Source organism: Podarcis gaigeae (assembly GCF_964106915.1).
Source record: "Podarcis gaigeae genome assembly, chromosome: 15".
NCBI classification, from domain to species: domain Eukaryota; kingdom Metazoa; phylum Chordata; class Lepidosauria; order Squamata; family Lacertidae; genus Podarcis; species Podarcis gaigeae.
Window position 1 is genome coordinate 34,267,058 of NC_139692.1, and position 18,643 is coordinate 34,285,700.

The 18,643-nt window shown below is 46.7% G+C and overlaps 1 protein-coding gene across 6 annotated transcripts in view; it reads left to right on the top strand.

Annotated features, from left to right (window-relative positions):
• The window catches only part of CLIP2 (CAP-Gly domain containing linker protein 2), a 74,674-nt gene extending 56,875 nt beyond the window's left edge, over positions 1–17,799 (top strand). For 5 of the 6 annotated variants that reach the window (XM_083714385.1, XM_083714388.1, XM_083714387.1 and 2 more), the window contains 8 exons: positions 1,215–2,159; positions 3,229–3,286; positions 4,638–4,721; positions 7,680–7,836; positions 11,200–11,359; positions 14,051–14,236; positions 15,465–15,527; positions 16,739–17,799. In XM_083714385.1, the coding sequence (XP_083570511.1) occupies positions 1,215–2,159; positions 3,229–3,286; positions 4,638–4,721; positions 7,680–7,836; positions 11,200–11,359; positions 14,051–14,236; positions 15,465–15,527; positions 16,739–16,750 (1,665 nt within the window). In that variant the 3' untranslated portion in view covers positions 16,751–17,799. The remainder of the gene's footprint in view (positions 1–1,214; positions 2,160–3,228; positions 3,287–4,637; positions 4,722–7,679; positions 7,837–11,199; positions 11,360–14,050; positions 14,237–15,464; positions 15,528–16,738) is intronic. The other variant, XR_014558323.1, reaches the window with a different exon arrangement.
• The last annotated feature ends 844 nt before the right edge of the window (positions 17,800–18,643 follow it).

The following is an 18,643-nucleotide window of genomic DNA, read 5'->3' on the forward strand; positions in this document are numbered from 1 at the left end:
TCGGTTGTCGAACACTTCGGAAGTCAAATGTTTCAGCTTTTGAATGCCGACAACTCGGAAGTGAATGCTTCCATTTTCAAACGCACCTTGGAAGTCGAATGGCTTCCGAGTCGCGTTTCTCCATGTTTTCAGTGGATTTCGGCCACCCATTGTGCCTCGGTTGTCGAACGTTTCAGAAGTCGAACGGTCTTCCGGAATGGATTACGTTTGACAACCGAGGTTCCACTGTATTGTTGTAATCTGCTTAGGGTTGCTGTTGCTTTTTTTTTTTTTTAAACAGCCAGCTAGTATATAATTGTTTTTAAATTTCAATTCATTCTAATGGAGACAATTAAAAATAAGCAAGGAAGGGAAGCCCAGCCTAATCCACACCTAGGGACCCATTGTTTTGGGTTTTGTTTTTGTTTTTTGGCAATATATGGCTTGCCTCCATATGTACACATGCACACACTGCCAGCCACAGTGATGGGGGATTTCACAGCTGGTAAAAGGCCACATGGGACCCGGGACAAAATGATGCCATGCCAAGCTCTCCTATTCCTGGTGTCAGCCAGGCCATTTTCCTTCTTCCAGGCTATTGACAGCCATCCCTAAATTTGCGTCTTCGGTGTAATGCCAGTGGCAAGGATCCTTTACCTAGAAGTATTATTGTTATTGTAAAATGACATGGTCTTAAAGAGAGAGAGAGATGTGAATGCTTACCCTGGTGCAAAAAAAGAAGAAGAAAAACCAAATCATACCTCAAAAGGAAGGTTCTGTTTGCATTAGCAATGTACTTAGACGTTTGCCTTCCCTCTGCTGAGAGTCTTTTCATACAGCAGCCAGCTCAGTTTTGCCACCAAATTCCCAACTTTTAAAATGAAGTTTGCATTAGCCTCTTTTGCCTGGCGCAACCAGACATCCATTTAAAACAGGGATAGCGGGGAGAGCCTATGTTCCACAGATGTTGCCATACTACAACACTCATCATCCTCCACACTGACCATGCTGGCTGGGACTGATGCTCGGCAACATCTGGAGGGCCACAGATTCCCCCACCTGTGCCTAAAAATATATTGGGCTATTATTATTATTATTATTATTATTATTATTATTATTATTATTATTACCGTTATGATACACGGTGTGAAAAGACCCCAAAAGAAATGGGCAAGTATGTAAATGCAAGGGCTGACTTTGCATCTGTGCGTTTATTTTATCGTCCGCTCTTCCAGCTGACTACGGTGGCCGAGAAGTCGCGGATCCTCCAGCTGGAGGAGGAGCTGGCCTTAACGCGAGGCGAGGTGGAGGAACTCAGGCAGTGCTTGAAGGACACCCTTCCTCCGGATTCTCCGGACCACAGCCTCGGCTTGCAGACGGAGGCCCTGCGCCTCCGCGACCAGCTGCTTTCCGCTAACAAGGAGCACCTGAAAGAGAGCAGCCAGCTGAAGGAGAAGTACGAAAGGACGCTGAAGAAGCACCAGCAAGAGATCGAGAAGCTGAAGGCCCTGAACGAAAAGTACTCGCAGGAAATCGTGGACCTCAAGCAGAAGGTCCAGCAGGCCACCAACGAGAACATGGGCCTCATGGACAACTGGAAGTCCAAGCTGGACACGCTGGCATCCGACCATCAGAAGTCGCTGGAGGACCTCAAGGCCACCTTGAACACGGGCCCCGACAGTCAGCACAAGGAGATAGTGGAGCTGAAGGCTGTGGTGGAGAGCATCAAGATGGAGCACCAGCTGGAACTGGAGAACTTGAAGGCCAAGCACGACATCGAGACGGCCGTCCACATCAAGGAGAAGGAAGGCCTGAAGCTGAAGGTGCAGGAAGCCAAGGATGAGGTGGAGGAGAGCGACAAGAACTGGAAGCAGCAGCTGGAGGCCAAGACCAACCAGCACCTGTTGGAGCTGCAGGACCTGAAGGACAAGTGCCGAGACGCGGATCTCCGAGCACACGAGCTGGAGAAGCTTCACAGCGACTATGAGGATCAGGCGCAGGCCATTGCTTTCCTGAAGGAGCAGATCGCTCTGGCTGAGAAGAAGATGCTGGACTACGAGACGCTGCAGAAGACGGAAGCCCAGAACAAGCAGGAGATCCAGAGGCTGCAGGAGAAAGTCCTTGTGCTGGAGAACAAGCTGCAGTCCACAGAAGCGCTTCATCCTTCTCAGCACACCAACGTACGTTGACTGGCCTAGCTGATTTCCAGCACCTTCCTCCACCCCCCTCACCCCCACTTTTTAATTGTCTTTAAAACTCCCGGGTGCATTTACAAAGATGTTAGCACACGATTGAGGGTTTGAAGCTGGCAGTAATGTTTTCTCCAAAACCAGGGCCGTCCCTAGTGTTAGGCAAAGTGAGGCAACAGCCTCAGGTGGCAGACATTTCCAAACATTCCCCTCTGTTGTAGGACATCCTGTCTACGCATCCTGTCTTTGCAGGGCCGGATTAAAACCTTTAGAGACACTAAGCACTTAAAAGATTTCGGTGCCCCCGTATATATCCAATTCAAAATATAAACAGCAATAAACCGTAAAATAAGATTTTATTTTTCGAGATGAAACGAAACCTAATGCAAGGGGGAAAGCGATGTTTATTGATGTATGCTTCCACTTCTAAAAGAATGCTAGGTTTGGAGGAGCAGAGACAGAATGAGACAGTAAGGTGGGAGCTCTAATAAAGACAAGGAGTTTCTGCTGGGTCCAGCGGCAGAACAGAAGCCGGCAACGGCGTCTGGGGAGGCAAGGAAGCAAACAAACGGAAATGGCATAGCTTGGCAGCCGACTGGCAGGCTGTTCTGAAGGTGGCTCTGCCTCTTGTTCTGAAGGTGGCTGTTTTCAGGTCCTGCCTTTATCGGAGCCCTGATCCACCTTTGGGAAAGAGCCCTAGTTTCATGTCAGAAAGCCCTATGCTCAGTCCCTGGCACTTCCTGTTCAGAAACATGAGGACTAGAGTCTTACTTTTTATGTAGGTGGTCAGTAATTCAGTAACAGAGCACTTAGTTTCAGCTTTAGACCACACTGAGCTAGATGGACCAGTGGCCTGACTCTGAATAAGGCAGCGCCTGTCCTAGGTGCTTCTGACCAGGCTGTGTACACAGTTCCCTGTTCCTTTCCCTAATATGTGCGCAATCCTTCTGACGTCTGGGGAATGTGTACAATGGCCAGTTGTGCGCATTCTCCATTTGATTTGCAGGAGCCAATGCGCACCTGAAAATTTTACTCTTGTGTGTTTTAATGTTTGTTACAGATGATTGAAACCAATGACATTTCAGAAGAGAAGATCAAGATGAAGCAGACCATGGAAGGTAACTCTCCCTAGAAATCAGACAGGCTGTGTTAATTTTCAGAGGCCAGCCTAGAAACTGGCTTAATTTCAGGAAGCTATGAATGTCACTCTAATGTTTCTTGCTTCTGATGTTTGAGCCTATGTTTTCAGTTTTGCGTATTGTGCATACTATTCCCCACCTCCCTGTAAGCAGTGCCGGATTTACGTATAAGTTAAACAAGCTATAGCTTAGGGCCCCACTCTCTTGGGGACCCCAAAAAATGTAAAGGAAAAAAACACCTGGATGTACATTTCCAAAATATAAGATAAAAAACAAATAAAATAAAACCTACATACAGCAACAGTGGTTTGTGTTGTGCAGGCTCCTATGATGTAAGTAATGGACCCCGCCTGCTAGCCTGCTCCCTAAAATATCACAGGTTTGCTCATTTCAATATATAGGGTGCCTACATTCTGCATGGACTGGTTGCATGGCAACATGTACAAATAGCTTTAGATGCCTATTAGGTCCATAGATTACCATATACAGTGGTACGTCGGGTTACATACGCTTCAGGTTACATACGTTTCAGGTTACAGACTCCGCTAACCCAGAAATAGTGCTTCAGGTTAAGAACTTTGCTTCAGGATGAGAACAGAAATCGTGCAGCGGTGGCACAGCGGCAGCAGGAGGCCCCATTAGCTAAAGTGGTGCTTCAGGTGAAGCACAGTTTCAGGTTAAGAACGGACCTCCGGAACGAATTAAGTACTTAACCTGAGGTACCACTGTACCATGGGTAGGCAATCTAAGGCCTGGGGGCCATATCTGGCCCAATTGCCTTCTAAATCCGGCCCACAGATGGTCCGGGAATCAGCGTGCTTTTACATTAGTAGAATGTGCCCTTTTATTTAAAATGCATCTCTGGGTTATTTGTGGGGCATAGAAATTCATTCATCCCCCCCCCCCCCGAAATATAGTCTGGCCACCCACAAGGTCTGAGGGACGGTGGACCGGCCCCCTGCTGAACAAGTTTGCTGACCCCTGACATATATTCAACACAAAAAACAGCAACAATTTGTGTTGACAAAGGACAGCTGGACATATAAAGGGCCCCATTACCTTTAGTAGCTTAGGGCCTCATTAAACCTAAAAGCGTCCCTGGACTTGCCCAGGAGTGCAGCCCAGTTTTGGAACTGAAAAGGTTGGGTGGGCATGGATTCCCCAAATGGGTCTGTAGGCCAGTCTAAATCCGGCCCTGCCTGTAAGCCACTTTGAGACATATAGTGAAAACTGGGGTGTTAATCACTTGAACAAATGAATAAATGAAGCCCCTAATAATATAAGCTTGCAAACGTAACCGGTGACCCAACTCCCTCTTGTCCTCCTGCAGATCTCCAGGACAAGCTAAGTAAGAAAGATAAAGAGGTGTCATCACTTGTCTCCCAAGCAGATACACTAAGGACTCAAGTAAGTGGTAAGTTTGCTTAGGCTTGTATTGGTCAGATTGACAGATAATTTCAGCCGGGGGGGGGGGGGGCAAGAGGACGGACATCTATTTTTGGCCTCACTTTAATGGAGGGGCCAAATCTACATCTGGGCTGTACCACTTTAGAGCTGAGAGGAGGGCTCTCACACAACTGATGTGAATCGCCTGCACATGGAAACCAAGCAGCTCAGGGAGAAAGCAAAACTGGGGCCCTTCTCTGTGTGCGAAACCCAACAGTCGTTGCTGGAAATAAAAAGGCCAGCTTTTAGTATGTGCTAGTGGCCAAAATTGTGGAAAGTTGTATTACTGATGTTTGATGGCTCATAATGCTGGTGGGGTTTTTTTTTAGAATAATACAATAAAGTTATGCATGATCAGACAGATAGTGTAAGGCAGAATAGAACACAATGATCCTTATTCTGAAAAAAGTTAGAGCCAGATAAAAGGAGTTATACACAGAAAGTTGTGAAAAAGGTTATTTCATCACTTCTCACCGTTCCCGGATGTAGGGATAATCACTGTGTCTGGAGGGGGGACACTCCCCACCCGCAGGCAGCCACAACCTGCCTGCACGCGTGACCTTGGGGTGCGGGGCACCCCACCCCCCACAGACAAGCCACAGCTGTCTGAACATCGTTCCCTCTGTCTAACCTTTTGCGGTCTCAGTAGTCTGCGGTGTCCTGTCTGTAACCTTGGTCTCTGAGACCTTTTGTCTCCTTTGTCATACACTGTGCAAAGGGGGAAATGACACGGTGGAAACAGGTGCCAAAATAACTTTGTACCATCCCTCGATTTTGGGATTGGAAGATGTGTAAAGGTCACAGCCCAAAATGTATCTGCCTGGTTTGCATATTTGTGTCAATAAAAGGAGGCTCCAAGGGGCTGGCCGGCAGCTTGCATGCAGCTCACCTGTGCGCAGCTCACCTGCATTATCAACTCCTGCCTCATGTCCATCACTTCACCGTTAGTACTTGATGTGGAAAGCTTTTGTTGCAATTACAGCCCTGCAGCCATGTCCCATGGAGCGAACCAAGGATTTTAGTTCATCAGGTGTTATAATGTGAAACCAAGATTGGATTATTGATTCTATCAATGGTGCTTTATTCCTTGGATACTTCTGACTAACAAGTTTCTTTAATCGGCTCCACAAATTTTCTATTGTATTCAGGTCAGGGCTATTACACTCTGTCACTGGTCAGTTTTGAGTTAAGGAAATCCACTTCCGGTTATGTAAGGCAGACATGCTTTCTTTTTCTGTTTATTTGGCTGCAACATTTGATAGAAAAAAGATAACCCAACGTAGGGTTGCCATATTTCAAACAGTGAAAATCTGGACAGAATTTATTTATTTTAGCTTTTGGGAGGGGCAGAAACTTTGACGTTTTTAAGCTAATTTTATGGGAAATTGGCAAAACTGACACTGCCGACACTGGTTGCCATACGTCTGGATTTTCTCAGACATTTTTTCGATTACTGCCCGGATGCTGCTGCTGACTGCAGTATTCCGGATATGTCCAGAAAAGTCCGGACATATGGCAACCCTAATCCAACACGGTTTGTTCCATTATATCCTGCGTTAAATTATCTTTCTAATGGTGTATCATTTTTTGGTATTATTTTAAAAAAGACTGATGCTATGAGCCATCAAACCTTAGAAATACAAATTCCCTTAAAGAAGAAGAAGAAGAGTTTGGATTTGATATCCCGCTTTTCACTCCCTTTAAGGAGTCTCAAAGCGGCTAACACTCTCCTTTCCCTTCCTCCCCCACAACAAACTCTCTGTGAGGTGAGTGGGGCTGAGAGACTTCAGAGAAGTGTGACTGGCCCAAGGTCACCCAGCAGCTGCATGTGGAGGAGCGGAGATGCGAACCCGGTTCCCCAGATTACAAGACTACCGCTCTTAACCACTACACCACACTGGCTTCCCACACGTTTGACCACTAGTATGGTCTCTCACAGTCTCTATGGCTGTAACAGCCTGAACAAAAGAAGCATTTAAAAAACACACCCAACCCCAAAGAAAGCGTTTCAAATTAGCTCTACCATTGATTTAATACTTTTGCTGATAAAAATGCCAGCCTGTGTACAAACCCAAGTACACAGAAAACTAAGAGAATTTAATTCTATCGTGTTGCATTAATACCCTGCTTCTCTTCCATTGTGCAACCCTAGGTGGTTACAACTCAAAAGACACAGCACATAAGGAAAAAGGGTTGGGAGGGAGGGAGGAAGAAGAAACGCAGACACGAATTCTGTATATTCCGCCTTCCTTCCATCATGGAACCCAAGGGGGCAAGCATGTGGTTAACCAGACCCAGACCTACTTAGCTTCAGCAAGATGGTGGCCTCAGATGACAGTGTGGGATGAATAGACGGGGACAGAGATGTTATTAGGGACTTGCCCTCTTAGGAAGGTGAAAGGGCCCCCTCCTCTGGTTGGGAGGGCCCTGGACAGGATGATGAAGATTGCATTCTGTCCATATCCATGTCTTTCCAGGGAAAGGCCAGGTTTGGTGCTCATGACATCAGAATGTAAGATAATCTGTCCTGTTCTCACACTGGCCAGCCAGGTCCTCCTCCTCCTGATTGCAAGAGTGCTCCCACTTTCTGCAATTTCCAACAACCAGGATTGAGAAGGGCTGCACGTACGGAGGAAGACAGAGTAGGGTCATGGCAGCCACAGAGCAGGGACCGCAAGCTCTTTAAGAACAGGGCTGGGCTGCCAAATTTGCGGAACTTCATCTCCCATCATCCCTGACCAACAGGGGCTGCTGCGAGTTGCAGTCCGGCAGATAATCCAGAGGACCACTGCAGTTCCTGATCCCTGTTTTAGGGAGGAGTTTGCGTTGCCCTGCCTTGCCAAGAGAGAGAGAGACAGAGAGAATCTGCTTTACCTTGTCTCTTCCCACCCCCCTTAAACGCACACGCTTTCCTTTGGTCCGGCAGCCTTGGAAAATAGATGCAGGAGTACTGAGAGGAAGGCAGATTCTCTGTTGAAAGAGAAGAAGAGGCTGGAAGCCGAGCTGGAGACGGTGTCTAGGAAAACGCACGATGCTTCTGGCCAGCTGGTCCTCATCAGCCAGGAGCTGTTGAAGAAAGAAAGGTCAGTCTCCTCCGTCGGCTTAGCAACCCCACCCTCAGCTTCCAACACTTCCTCTTCCAGTTCACCCACTCATTGTTGTCCCACCACCACTCCCTGGGCTCTGAGCCTTCTTTTTTATAATTTTTAATAAATACAATGCAAGTGCAATATGGGCATGTCTTTAAGTTAACACCTTACATTAAAAACCTGACGGTACCAAATTATTGAAGGTTATTCACCAAAGCCAGACTAAATGTCTTTCCTTCTGCAGCGTTGGATGGTAGGTTGAGAGGAGTTCCCTACCAGGACAGACTTTGCTCATGTGCTCAAGACATCGATTCTATAAAAGGAAGTTGAGAACTTAATCGCACAATTAAAGAACAACAAGGCCCCAGGGAATGACTACATCCCTGCCGAACTTCTGAAGTCCAACATTGGCTGGTGGGCCCCCCTGCTGGCGTCTTTATTTTCTTGGATCGACTCAACGGGTTTACTCCCAGATGGTTGGACTGAGGCAATAGTTATTCCAATCTATAAAAAAGGACCTATGCCAGACCCGGCGAGTTATAGACCAATCAGTCTTCTGCCTATACCCAGCAAACTATATGCCAAACATCTTTATATTAAGCTAACTAGCTGGCTCGAAACTGAAGCTATTCTAGCGGAAGAGCAAGCGGGTTTCAGGCAAGGCAGGTCCACCATAGACCATTGCTTTACCCTAGCCTATTTAATTGACAAATATGCCAAAAAATCCCGTGGGGTGCTATATGCAGCCTTTATCGATCTAAAGGCTGCTTTCGATTCAATTCCACGTGCAAGACTCTGGGATAAATTGAGCACATCAAGTATAGACAAAAGACTATTATTTCTGATCAGCTGTTTATATAAAGACACGGTGCTGCATGTAAGAACTTCGTCAAATGGCCATCTTATAGGACCAGTTCCTGTCTGCAAGGGGGTCAAGCAAGGTTGCATCTTGGCCCCAGTTTTATTCAACTTTTACATCAATGATATGGTTAATTGTTTGTCATCTCCGGACTTCCACGCCCCCAAACTGGCTGACAAATCAATATCAGTACTTTTGTATGCTGATGATGCGATACTCCTATCTCGAACAAGAATAGGCTTAAATAGGCTCATAGGTGAATTTTCAGCATACTGCAGGAGAGAGCAACTGGTAATAAACTATCAGAAAACCAAAATTATGGTTTTTGCAAGGAAACACAGACAGTACAGCTGGAGGATGGATAACCAGACAATTGAACAGGTTAAAGCCTTCAAATATCTGGGTATCGTTTTCCAGTCGACCAGGTCCTGGGATGTCCATCAAAAATGTGCCAAAGAAAAAGCAGCTCAAAGTATTAAGATGCTGTCTCGCTTCTTTTATACGAAGGGGGGCAGATACATCCCAGCAGCCTTTGAAGTTTTTCAAGCAAAACCTCTGGCGCAGTTACTGTATGGGGCACAAATCTGGACGGGGAACCACTGCTCCAGTCTTGAAACTGTTCAGTCTAAATTCCTAAGGCAGATATTCGGCGTCCCCTCCTGTGTTCCAAACGCAGCATTACGACTCGAGGCCTGCCTTCCATCTGTAGAAACTCAGACCTGGCAAAGAACATTCAACTACTGGCTTCGTCTTAATCTAAATCCACCTGGTCTACTGCCTCTAGTAATGCAAGACCCCCACAAAAGCAAGTGGTTCAAAACTGTGCATCAAAAACTTCTTACATGCGGTCTGCATTCACAGTCCCTACTATCAATGGGCCTCATTAAAGCAAAGAGTCTAATAGGCCAGCGCCTGAAAGACATTGAACGGCAAAACAACCTGACTATCTTAAAGAAACTGTGCCCATGGTATACCTACTTTCCCCCTTCTCATTTTGACTCTCCAGCTTCATATTTGTTCAAATTAACCATTCCAAAATACAGACGTGCCTTTACATTGGCTAGATGGGATGTTCTCCCTTCGGCCGTACTCGAAGGTCGCTACCAAAAGACCCCATTTGAAAAACGACTCTGCCCATGTGGAGATGGTAACACGGAAACAGTGTCCCACGTCTTCCTATCCTGCCCCCTTTACAAAGACCTAAGGAATGAGATTATTACTCCACTCATTCTCTCCAACCCCGGCCGTTCACCAGACATCACACTGTATTTCCTCTTATCGGATACGGATAGTCAGATAACAGAGAAGGTCGCGAGGTACATCGAAAGAGCTATGAAATTGAGGGCCACCATCTGAGTGACAGACTTGTTCATCTGACGGACCTCCTTTTGCTTGTTCTTTTCTCCCTTTTATCCTTATTTCTATTTTTAATTCTTGTATAGCTGTGGCCTGTTGGCTTTGCTAATAAAGTTTTGATTGATTGATTGACATCGATTCTATAAAACATATTTTGCTGCACTGTGTGAAATATGAGCAAGCCAGGGCTGAACTGATATTAACCTTGCTGGTACCTTTCCCAGGAAAATCAGAGGCTATGTCAGGTTCCTATTGGAAGACCGAACAAACGCTAGAACATTAGCAGTGTTTTTATCGGTGGTTGCAAGAACCAGTGATCCCTATCTTTTGAACAAAATGCTTGTTTAACTTGGAGGTAGGCTGTCTGAATTGTGCATTGCTTTGTAACAATTTGTTGGGTCTCTGGACCGTAATAAAGATTGATTGATTGATTATAATTTTTTATTAGGTTTTTAATCATTTTATACATATCAAACATAACCTTTTCGAACATTCAAATACAAGGTTCTTTTGAACCTTCGGACCTCCCTCCCTCCCTCCCTCCATGGATTCCATGTTTAAATTTAAGTTTGCCGCATCTTTTACCATTATCTATCTATTAATTAACCATAATTATCATGCATAATTCCATATTACAAGTGTCTTTACATCCCTGCCAAAGATTTCAACTGTTTACAGTGGTCTTTTCAGTAAATTACAAATTTACTCCAATCTTTAGTAAATACTTGATCTTCCTGGTTTCAAATCTTTCCTGTCAGTTTCGCCATCTCCGCATACTCCCATCAGTTTCATCTGCCATTCTTCTTTTGTTGATACTTCTCCTTCCTTCCATCTCTGGGCTAGTAGCATTCTTGCTGTTGTTGTTGCGTACATAAAAAGTCTTTTATCTTCTCTCAGTAACTCTTCACCTGTTAGACCTAACAAAAAGGCCCTGAGCCTTCTTCCCTTGCCGGTTCCTCAGCTGGTTCCTCTCAGCAATCCTCTGTGTCTAACTAGTCCTTGACAATCCTTGAATAGCTGCCTGGCAAAGCTCTCCCCCATCTTTCAGACAGTGAGAGGGCACAGTGTGTGTGCAGAGAGCACTAGCAAAAAGTCTGCGGTAAAGCCCCCTTGTTGATGTTCTCCTGGCTCTCTCCCGCCAGGAGCCTGAACGAGCTGCGAGCTTTGCTCATGGAAGCCAACCGGCACTCCCCTGGGCCCGAGCGGGACTTGAGTCGTGAGGTGCACAAAGCCGAGTGGAGGATGAAGGAGCAGAAGCTCAAGGACGACATCAAGGGACTCCGGGAAAAGCTGATCGTCCTGGTGAGCTGGTGGAGAGCTGGGCTGGGTGCCCAGAGCATTGGGGGGCTGTGGTGGAGGGCTCAGGGGCGTAGCAAGGGGGTGCGGTGGGTGCGGACCGCCCCAGGTGTCCCCACTGCGGGAATGACAAAATGGTGGGTGGCAGTCACAGAGGGGCCTGCAGTGCGCCCAAGCCATGCATCTCTCCTGTAGGGCGGCTGAGTGGGAGGAGGCAGGAAAACTTGGAGGCCCTGCGGAGTGTTCTGCCCTGGCTGGCCCCGCCCCCGGGCGCATGGCACGCACACGGCCCCAGGCACCCAATCGGCTTGCTCCGTCACTGGGAGGGGTGAAGGCTTGAGCCACATGATGCTGGACTGCTGCAACGCTCTCTCTCTGGAGCTACCTTTACAAGTGGCCTGGAAACTTCTATTGACTAAAAAGGCCACTTGTCTCCCTCTACACCCCTGAGCTTGGGTCCAGTTCACTGATTCTACATGTTGCCAGACTCCAGTACCCATCAGCTCCAGCCATTATGGCCGATGGTCAGGAATGATGGGAGTTGTAGTCCACCAACAACATCTGGAGGGGCTTCAGGTTCCCATTGGCATCTCAGGCCTTTGCAGGAGGGCAGCCTGCAGCCTGAACTCATTTTATGAGGCCCCCCATGGCAGCATACGCACCATACATTTTAAGGCACACACCCCTCCCAGATTCCTGGGGACCGCAGTTTACCCCTCACAAAAGCTACAGTTCCCACAAACTACCATTTTCGGGAATCTGTTGGGAAAACCGTGCCTGTTTGAAGTGGTATGATGCTGCTTTAAATGTATTGTGCAGATGGGGCCTAAAGTAGGTCCATATTCATTTCAGCAGATCTACTCTTGAGTAAAACTTAGCTGCAGTGATTAGTTAATTAATTGGTTGGATTAATCTGATGACAATGTTTAGATTGCCCTGGATTAAAATATCCTTTAAAAAAAAATCAGATGGCAAGGAGAATCACTTTTAGTCTTTGCTTTGGTCATGTAGAAGATAGAGGAAACCTCCTTCTCTGTTGCTCCAGAGGGGAGGCTTAGACTCAAGGGATGCAAATTGCAAGGAGGCAGATGCTGGCTAAACATGAGAGGTGAATTTTCCCAAAGAGCAGGAGCTGTTGGGTGATGAAACAGCCTGACTTGTTGGGAGTGGTGGCTTCTCCTTCTCTGGAGGCATTTAAGCAAGGATGCCAGGGTTTGCAAGATCTGGCATTGATCCAGGGATTATAATAGATGACTCCCTGGGTTCTCTTCAAGTGCGTGTTTCTAGTTTTACGGTTGTTGTTCTTTCCAAACAGGGAGGAACCTCAAATACTTCTGCAGCATCATCTAAACTAAAGAATATTCCCTCCCTACTTAAAAAATGATTGATTGGACACTACCAATTATTATAATTGATGGATTCTCGTACAATCAATGATTCTTTTCATGAGACTTTTTAAATCGGGGAGGTAGTAACTCCTCCTGCGTCAGTAAAATGGCAATTTCTGAGTGCCACCCACCTTGTTATGAGAAACATCATAAACTGTCTCTACTCTGTACTATTCATTTTACGCTTGACTGCCGAACTCTCTAGTGGTAAAGAGTTGTATAAAATGCCTATGGAGCACAACTACCAACAATGCCCATTTAATTAGTGTTTGAAGGACTCAAAGCACTTATGGTTTGTTTGTTTGTTTGTTTGTTTGTTTGTAGTATTTAACATGTAATTATCAATAATCTGCACAACAGCCCTGTCTTTCATAGAATCATAGAGTTGGAAGTGACCTTGAGGATCCTTAGTCCAGGCATGTTCAAAAGGTCGATCGCGATCTACTGGTCAATTATGGGAGTGTCCGTGGTCGATTGCGACACCCCCTGGTGTGTCACCCCCCCAAAAAAAACCCCAAAAACAAAACCACAACAACTTTTGTTTCCCCCCCCAAAAAAGCTCAGCAACTTAGGCTTCCTAAAAAAGCTCAACAACTCCTGTCTATTCTCCAGTGACAATGGGCAGATCACTGCCTGTTTATTTAAAAGACTGAGTAGATCACAGTCTCTTGGATGTTGGACATGCCTGATCTAGTCCAATTCCCTGCAATGCAGGAATATACATTTGTCCCATATGGGATCGAACCTGCAACCTTGGCCTTATCAGCACCACACTCCAGCTACCTGAGCTGTCCTTGGTAACTGAGCAATGCCGTATTATTATTACAGTGGTACCTCGGGTTAAGTACTTAATTCGTTCCAGTGGTCCATTCTTAACCTGAAACTGTTCTTAACCTGAAGCACCACTTTAGCTAATGGGGCTCCCGCTGCCGCTGCGCCGCCGCTGGAGCACGATTTCTGTTCTCATCCTGAAGCAAAGTTCTTAACCTGAAGCACTATTTCTGGGTTAGCGGAGTCTGTAACCTGAAGCGTATGTAACCCGAGGTACCACTGTAATCCCATGTTGCAGAAGTGCCTTGCCTAAGGACCTGTTCCTGAGTGCATGGCAGGAGGCCAGGACTGGCGACTTCTGGTTTCAGCATCAGCCCCTTGTCCGCTCTTCAGAAGGTTCCTCCTCTGGATGAATAGGCCCCAGATGTTCCTGTTCGCTTCTTTATTAAAGAGCTGATTTAATATTTGTTTAAATCTCACCTTTTGTATTTTAACACAATAATACTGTTGTTAAAAAACAACAACTTATCTCCTCCAGGATAAAGAGAAAGCAGTAACAGACCAGCGACGATACTCCCTCATAGACCCGTCGTCCGAGTCCGAAGTCCTCCGGTTGCAGCATCGGCTGGTCAGCACGGAAGACGTCCTGAGGAACGCGCTGGAGCAGGGCCAGCAGATGGAGAAGCTCGTGGAAGCCATGAGAAGCTGCTCTGAGAAAGCACAGGTGGGTGTTCCCCGCCACATGGACTCTCTCTTCCCCCCACCAAGCAGATTCCCTCTTTTTTTCTTTTTTAAATTTTATTTATGCTTTTCAGGTTTATACATTTCACTAATTTTGTAATCATTTTTAACATTTCAATACTTGACTTCCTTCCCCCTCTTTCTGCGGTTCCTTAAATTTATTTTTAATACCTTCTGCATATCCAAACTTAATTTGCTTGACTTTAATTATATACTTTTACAAAACTGCAGGTTATTACAATAATCCTGCCAATGTTCTTATCTGTTTACAATTTATCTGCAAATACTCAACAAACTATTTCCATTCTTTTATAAAAAGTTTGTTATCTTGATTTATTATTTTTCCGGTAAGTTTCGCCATTTCTGCATATTCCATAAGTTTTTGTATCCATGCTTCCTTTGCTGGGACTTCTGCTTATTGCCATTTTGGGGGCGAGTAACATTCTTGCCGCTGTAGCATACATGAATAAGTTTCTATACAGTTTAGGTGGTTCTGTCCCTATAATTCGCAAAAGAAAAGCTTCTGTGTTGTCTTATACAAACATAATTTTAAACATTCTTTTCAATTCATTATATATCATTTCCCAGGCAGATTCTTTTGTCACCTTGTCACTTGGGTGTCCGACTCTAGGGTTGTGCGCCCATCTCACTTAAGAGGCCGGGGGCCAGCACTGTCCGGAGACACTTCCGGGTCACGTGGCCAGCGTGACGAAGCTGCTCTGGCGAGCTGGCACCAGCGCAGCACACGGAAATGCCGTTTACCTTCCCGCTAGAAAGCGGTACCTATTTATCTACTTGCACTTAGGGGTGCTTTCGAACTGCTAGGTGGGCAGGAGCTGGGACCGAAAAACGGGAGCTCACCCCGCCGCGGGGATTTGAACCACCGACCATGCGATCGGCAAGCCCTAAGGTGCTGAGGTTTTACCCACAGCGCCACCCGCATCCCTTAGCCACAAGTTATTTCAGTTGTGCCTCTTTCTGTAAAGGGGAAGATTGCCATGTCTTTAGCTTATGCCATTATTTTTCATAAAATAAGCTTTAATGCTTTTCTCTTTAATCATCTCACATCTGGACTTTTGCAGCACATAAAATCGCTCACTTTCATTGTTCTTTGGCTATTTTTGATGTACCTTCTGATTGCTGTGCGTCCAACTTACCTAATACACCACCTCTTTCCATCACTTTTTCCACCCCACCCCCTTTCATTTTAGACTATTGGGAATTCCGGATCTGCTAATGGAATCCACCAACAGGAAAAATCTAACAAACAAGAGGTGGGTGATTTGAATCATCTCCCCTGCACGGCTTCCTCGGTTTGCTCTGCTTTAAAAAAAAATACTTGCTGCAATTTACTCACACAATGAGCATAATAGCACTAGTTTAGGGGCAGGGGAAGTTAGAAGAAGAGTGAAGAGGGTCTGTGCGGCCTGTTGGCTCGCGGGTCAGGCCTAGGGCCTGAGAGACCGGCCTTCAAATTCCCCGCTTGGCCATGACGCTCACTGGGTGACTGGGTCACTGTCCGTTACCCTGACCAACCTCACAGGGTTCCTGCGAGGATGAAATGGGGTGTGGAAAGAACTGTTTCCACCGCTTTTGAGCTGCCTGGAGGAAAAAGTGGGGTAGACGTTATGTTGTAAATGGGGAGCTGGATCCATGGGAAGGAATTGCCCGTCTGCCATCTCACCTGCTGTGACTCGGACGTGTTCCCTTGTCAGCACAGAGCTGAGCTCTTCTGGGAATAAACCAGGCAACGGGTGGCTCTATTGACCTTGTCTCCATCTCCAAGGAAGCAGCGGCAATGGTGCAAAACAGAGCTTGTGTGTTCAACTTCTGTGGAGTACTGCCCACTTCCTTGCCCAGTCCCAAACCTCAAGACATCAAGGGGATTTTTTGTTTTTCTGAATGAAGAAGAGTTTGGATTTGATATCCCGCTTTATCACTACCCGAAGTAATGGAAGGAGACTGGTCCAGCTCTTTGGCTAAAACACCTAGGCTAAGCCAAGTGCGTGGAGGCAGCCTTCTATGTGTGTGAGGAGGTGGGATTCAGTGATTAATCTGCACCTGCTCAGAGATAGTGTTGTTCCATTTATTGTATTACAGTTTGACCTTTCGGAATTCAAACTGAAACGCAGATGCCACACAGCATCTAGCACAGCACATTAGTTATAGTGGCTACAATGGGCAGAAAATAAATTAAGTGGTCTTCCAAGATCCTCTGCAATTTTCAAGAGGTCCATGGGGAAGGGTGGGGGAGTTTGGGAACCGCTGTTCTAACTAATGCCGATTCTGTTTTACATAAACACAATTTTCGTTTTTGGAGGGCAGAACTCCTCGGATGAGATATCGGCGTCAATTGTGAACATGGCCAGATCCGTTCTCTGGGATGTTGCAGCCAGCTTAGAGACGATTGTCGTCGAGCAGCCTGTGAAAACGGCTTCCCGTAAAATGAAATCAATAATAAACAGAATGCCTTCCTCTCTTTCAGGAGAAGCACTGATGAAGGAACGGAGGTGGAGAGGACTCTATGATGCCAGGATTTGCTCCTGAGAAGAGGCCGGGCAAGAGACGTCGCCCTCCGCCCCCTCCAAGCCCCTCTCCCAGCTTAAAACACCACCTAAGATTATTTTCAGTATTTCCGCTCTATGGACAGATCTGTGTTCATAGCGCGTTCTCGTAGGCACATCGGTTCATAATTTCCAAGCTGGGCCTGGTTTCCGAAGAGAGCGGGGCAGCAGCTGTGTGTCCACGGCTGGATTCCTCTGCCGCCGGTTGCAGCGTTCAGTGACTGTTTTTATTGGCCTTGGTCACCTTGTGCCAGTATATATTTTTGGGGGGGCGGGGTTGTTAACACCCTGCTGCAATGGCTGGCAGAAACTTCTCGTTCCAGCAGCCTGGTGGGAGATGCCCGCAACCTGCTTAGCGACTTCCCGATACACTCGAATGCCCTTGGCATTCTGCTCCCCCTCGGCCCCTCCCCCAAGATGGAGGCTCCTCCCTTTTCTGTCCAAACGATTGGCAGGTCAGCAAAACAGCGGCAACTCTCCATCCCAGGATGTCGGCTGTCGAAGGCGGAAGGGCGAGATACCTCCGTGGCCTGCAGAATAGAGACTCTCTCTCTCTCTCTCAAGCTCCAGAACGTGGAGACCCTGCTCTTAATAATGTGGGATATAGATGTGCAGGTGGACCTTTCTCATAACTTATTTTAACTTTGGTAACTGTGGAGTCATTTGGTAATTTGGAATTTATGGAAGTGGTGAGGGATGCGCAGATCTTTGTTTGCCCCACGCAACCCCCGGTGTAGTTCGGCCATCTTGCCTGCTTGGAGATCTCTCTACATGAGTTGCCGGTGGGTGGGATTGCAATGGTGGTGAACTCTGCAAAGCCCTGAAGATGGTTCGGTCTCCCTGTTTATTTCTCTGTCGCTTCACCCAGTTTGCTTTTGAAGTTCTGAGGTGGTTTTCCCAGTAGTCAGAAGGAGGGTTTGCACAACACAGGCCCAGTTTATACACTTGGTGGAATCAAGAAATAAAACACTCTCTTATTGTCTTGAGCTGTACTGCTTTTTGGCAGCTTGGTGTGTCTGCCTAAAACCAACAACAACAACAAAAATTGCATCTCCTCGCATGTAGAAAGCTAGCAGTGAGAGGGGTTCAACCTAATCTTCTCCCTGTCATACTCTCCACCACCCAGCCCTTCTCCATAGAGCAGCATTTCAAATGCCCACCCTGTAGATTTTAGAAGAGGCTTGGGAAGCCTGTGGCTCCCCGGATACTGTTGGACTACAACTCCCATCATCCTGGACCACTGACCATGCTGGCTAGGGCTGATGGGAGTTGGAGTCCGGCAGTACAGGCAGCGCCCAAGCTCCCCCAGGCCTGCTGTAGAAGCACAGTCCAGATCAAGCATTACCGCTGGATTCTCCGTGTGTATAAACTGGGCCACAGAGATTAATCTGCAAGTTGGAAAGTGTGTGTGTGGTTTTTCTAACACATGAATGCTGAGGTGAATGTGGCGGTGTCTTGTTTTTCCTCCCCAAAGGCTTGCGATTTTGTGGCAACGTTCGCGGGATCAAATCTTGCCACGATAAGCTGAGATCTGCACCAGTTTCGTGCTCCTCCCTTTGAGCAGGTAAAGCAAACCAGGAAGCCACAGTTGGCCATAGTTTCCTGTTACGTCCAAACCAGGAAAACATGGTTTATGGCTTCCAGACATGCCAGAACATTAAATCCTGTTTTAGAGTTGGCTTCCAGATCCTGAGCTGTTTGGAAGCCATGAAACACAGTTTCCCGGCTAGGATGCAATGGAAAGTTGTAGCCGATGCGGTGGCCTCATGCAAAGGGAATACATGTCTCGGCTTATAAACAGAGTCTGGAATATCCGGACATAAAGC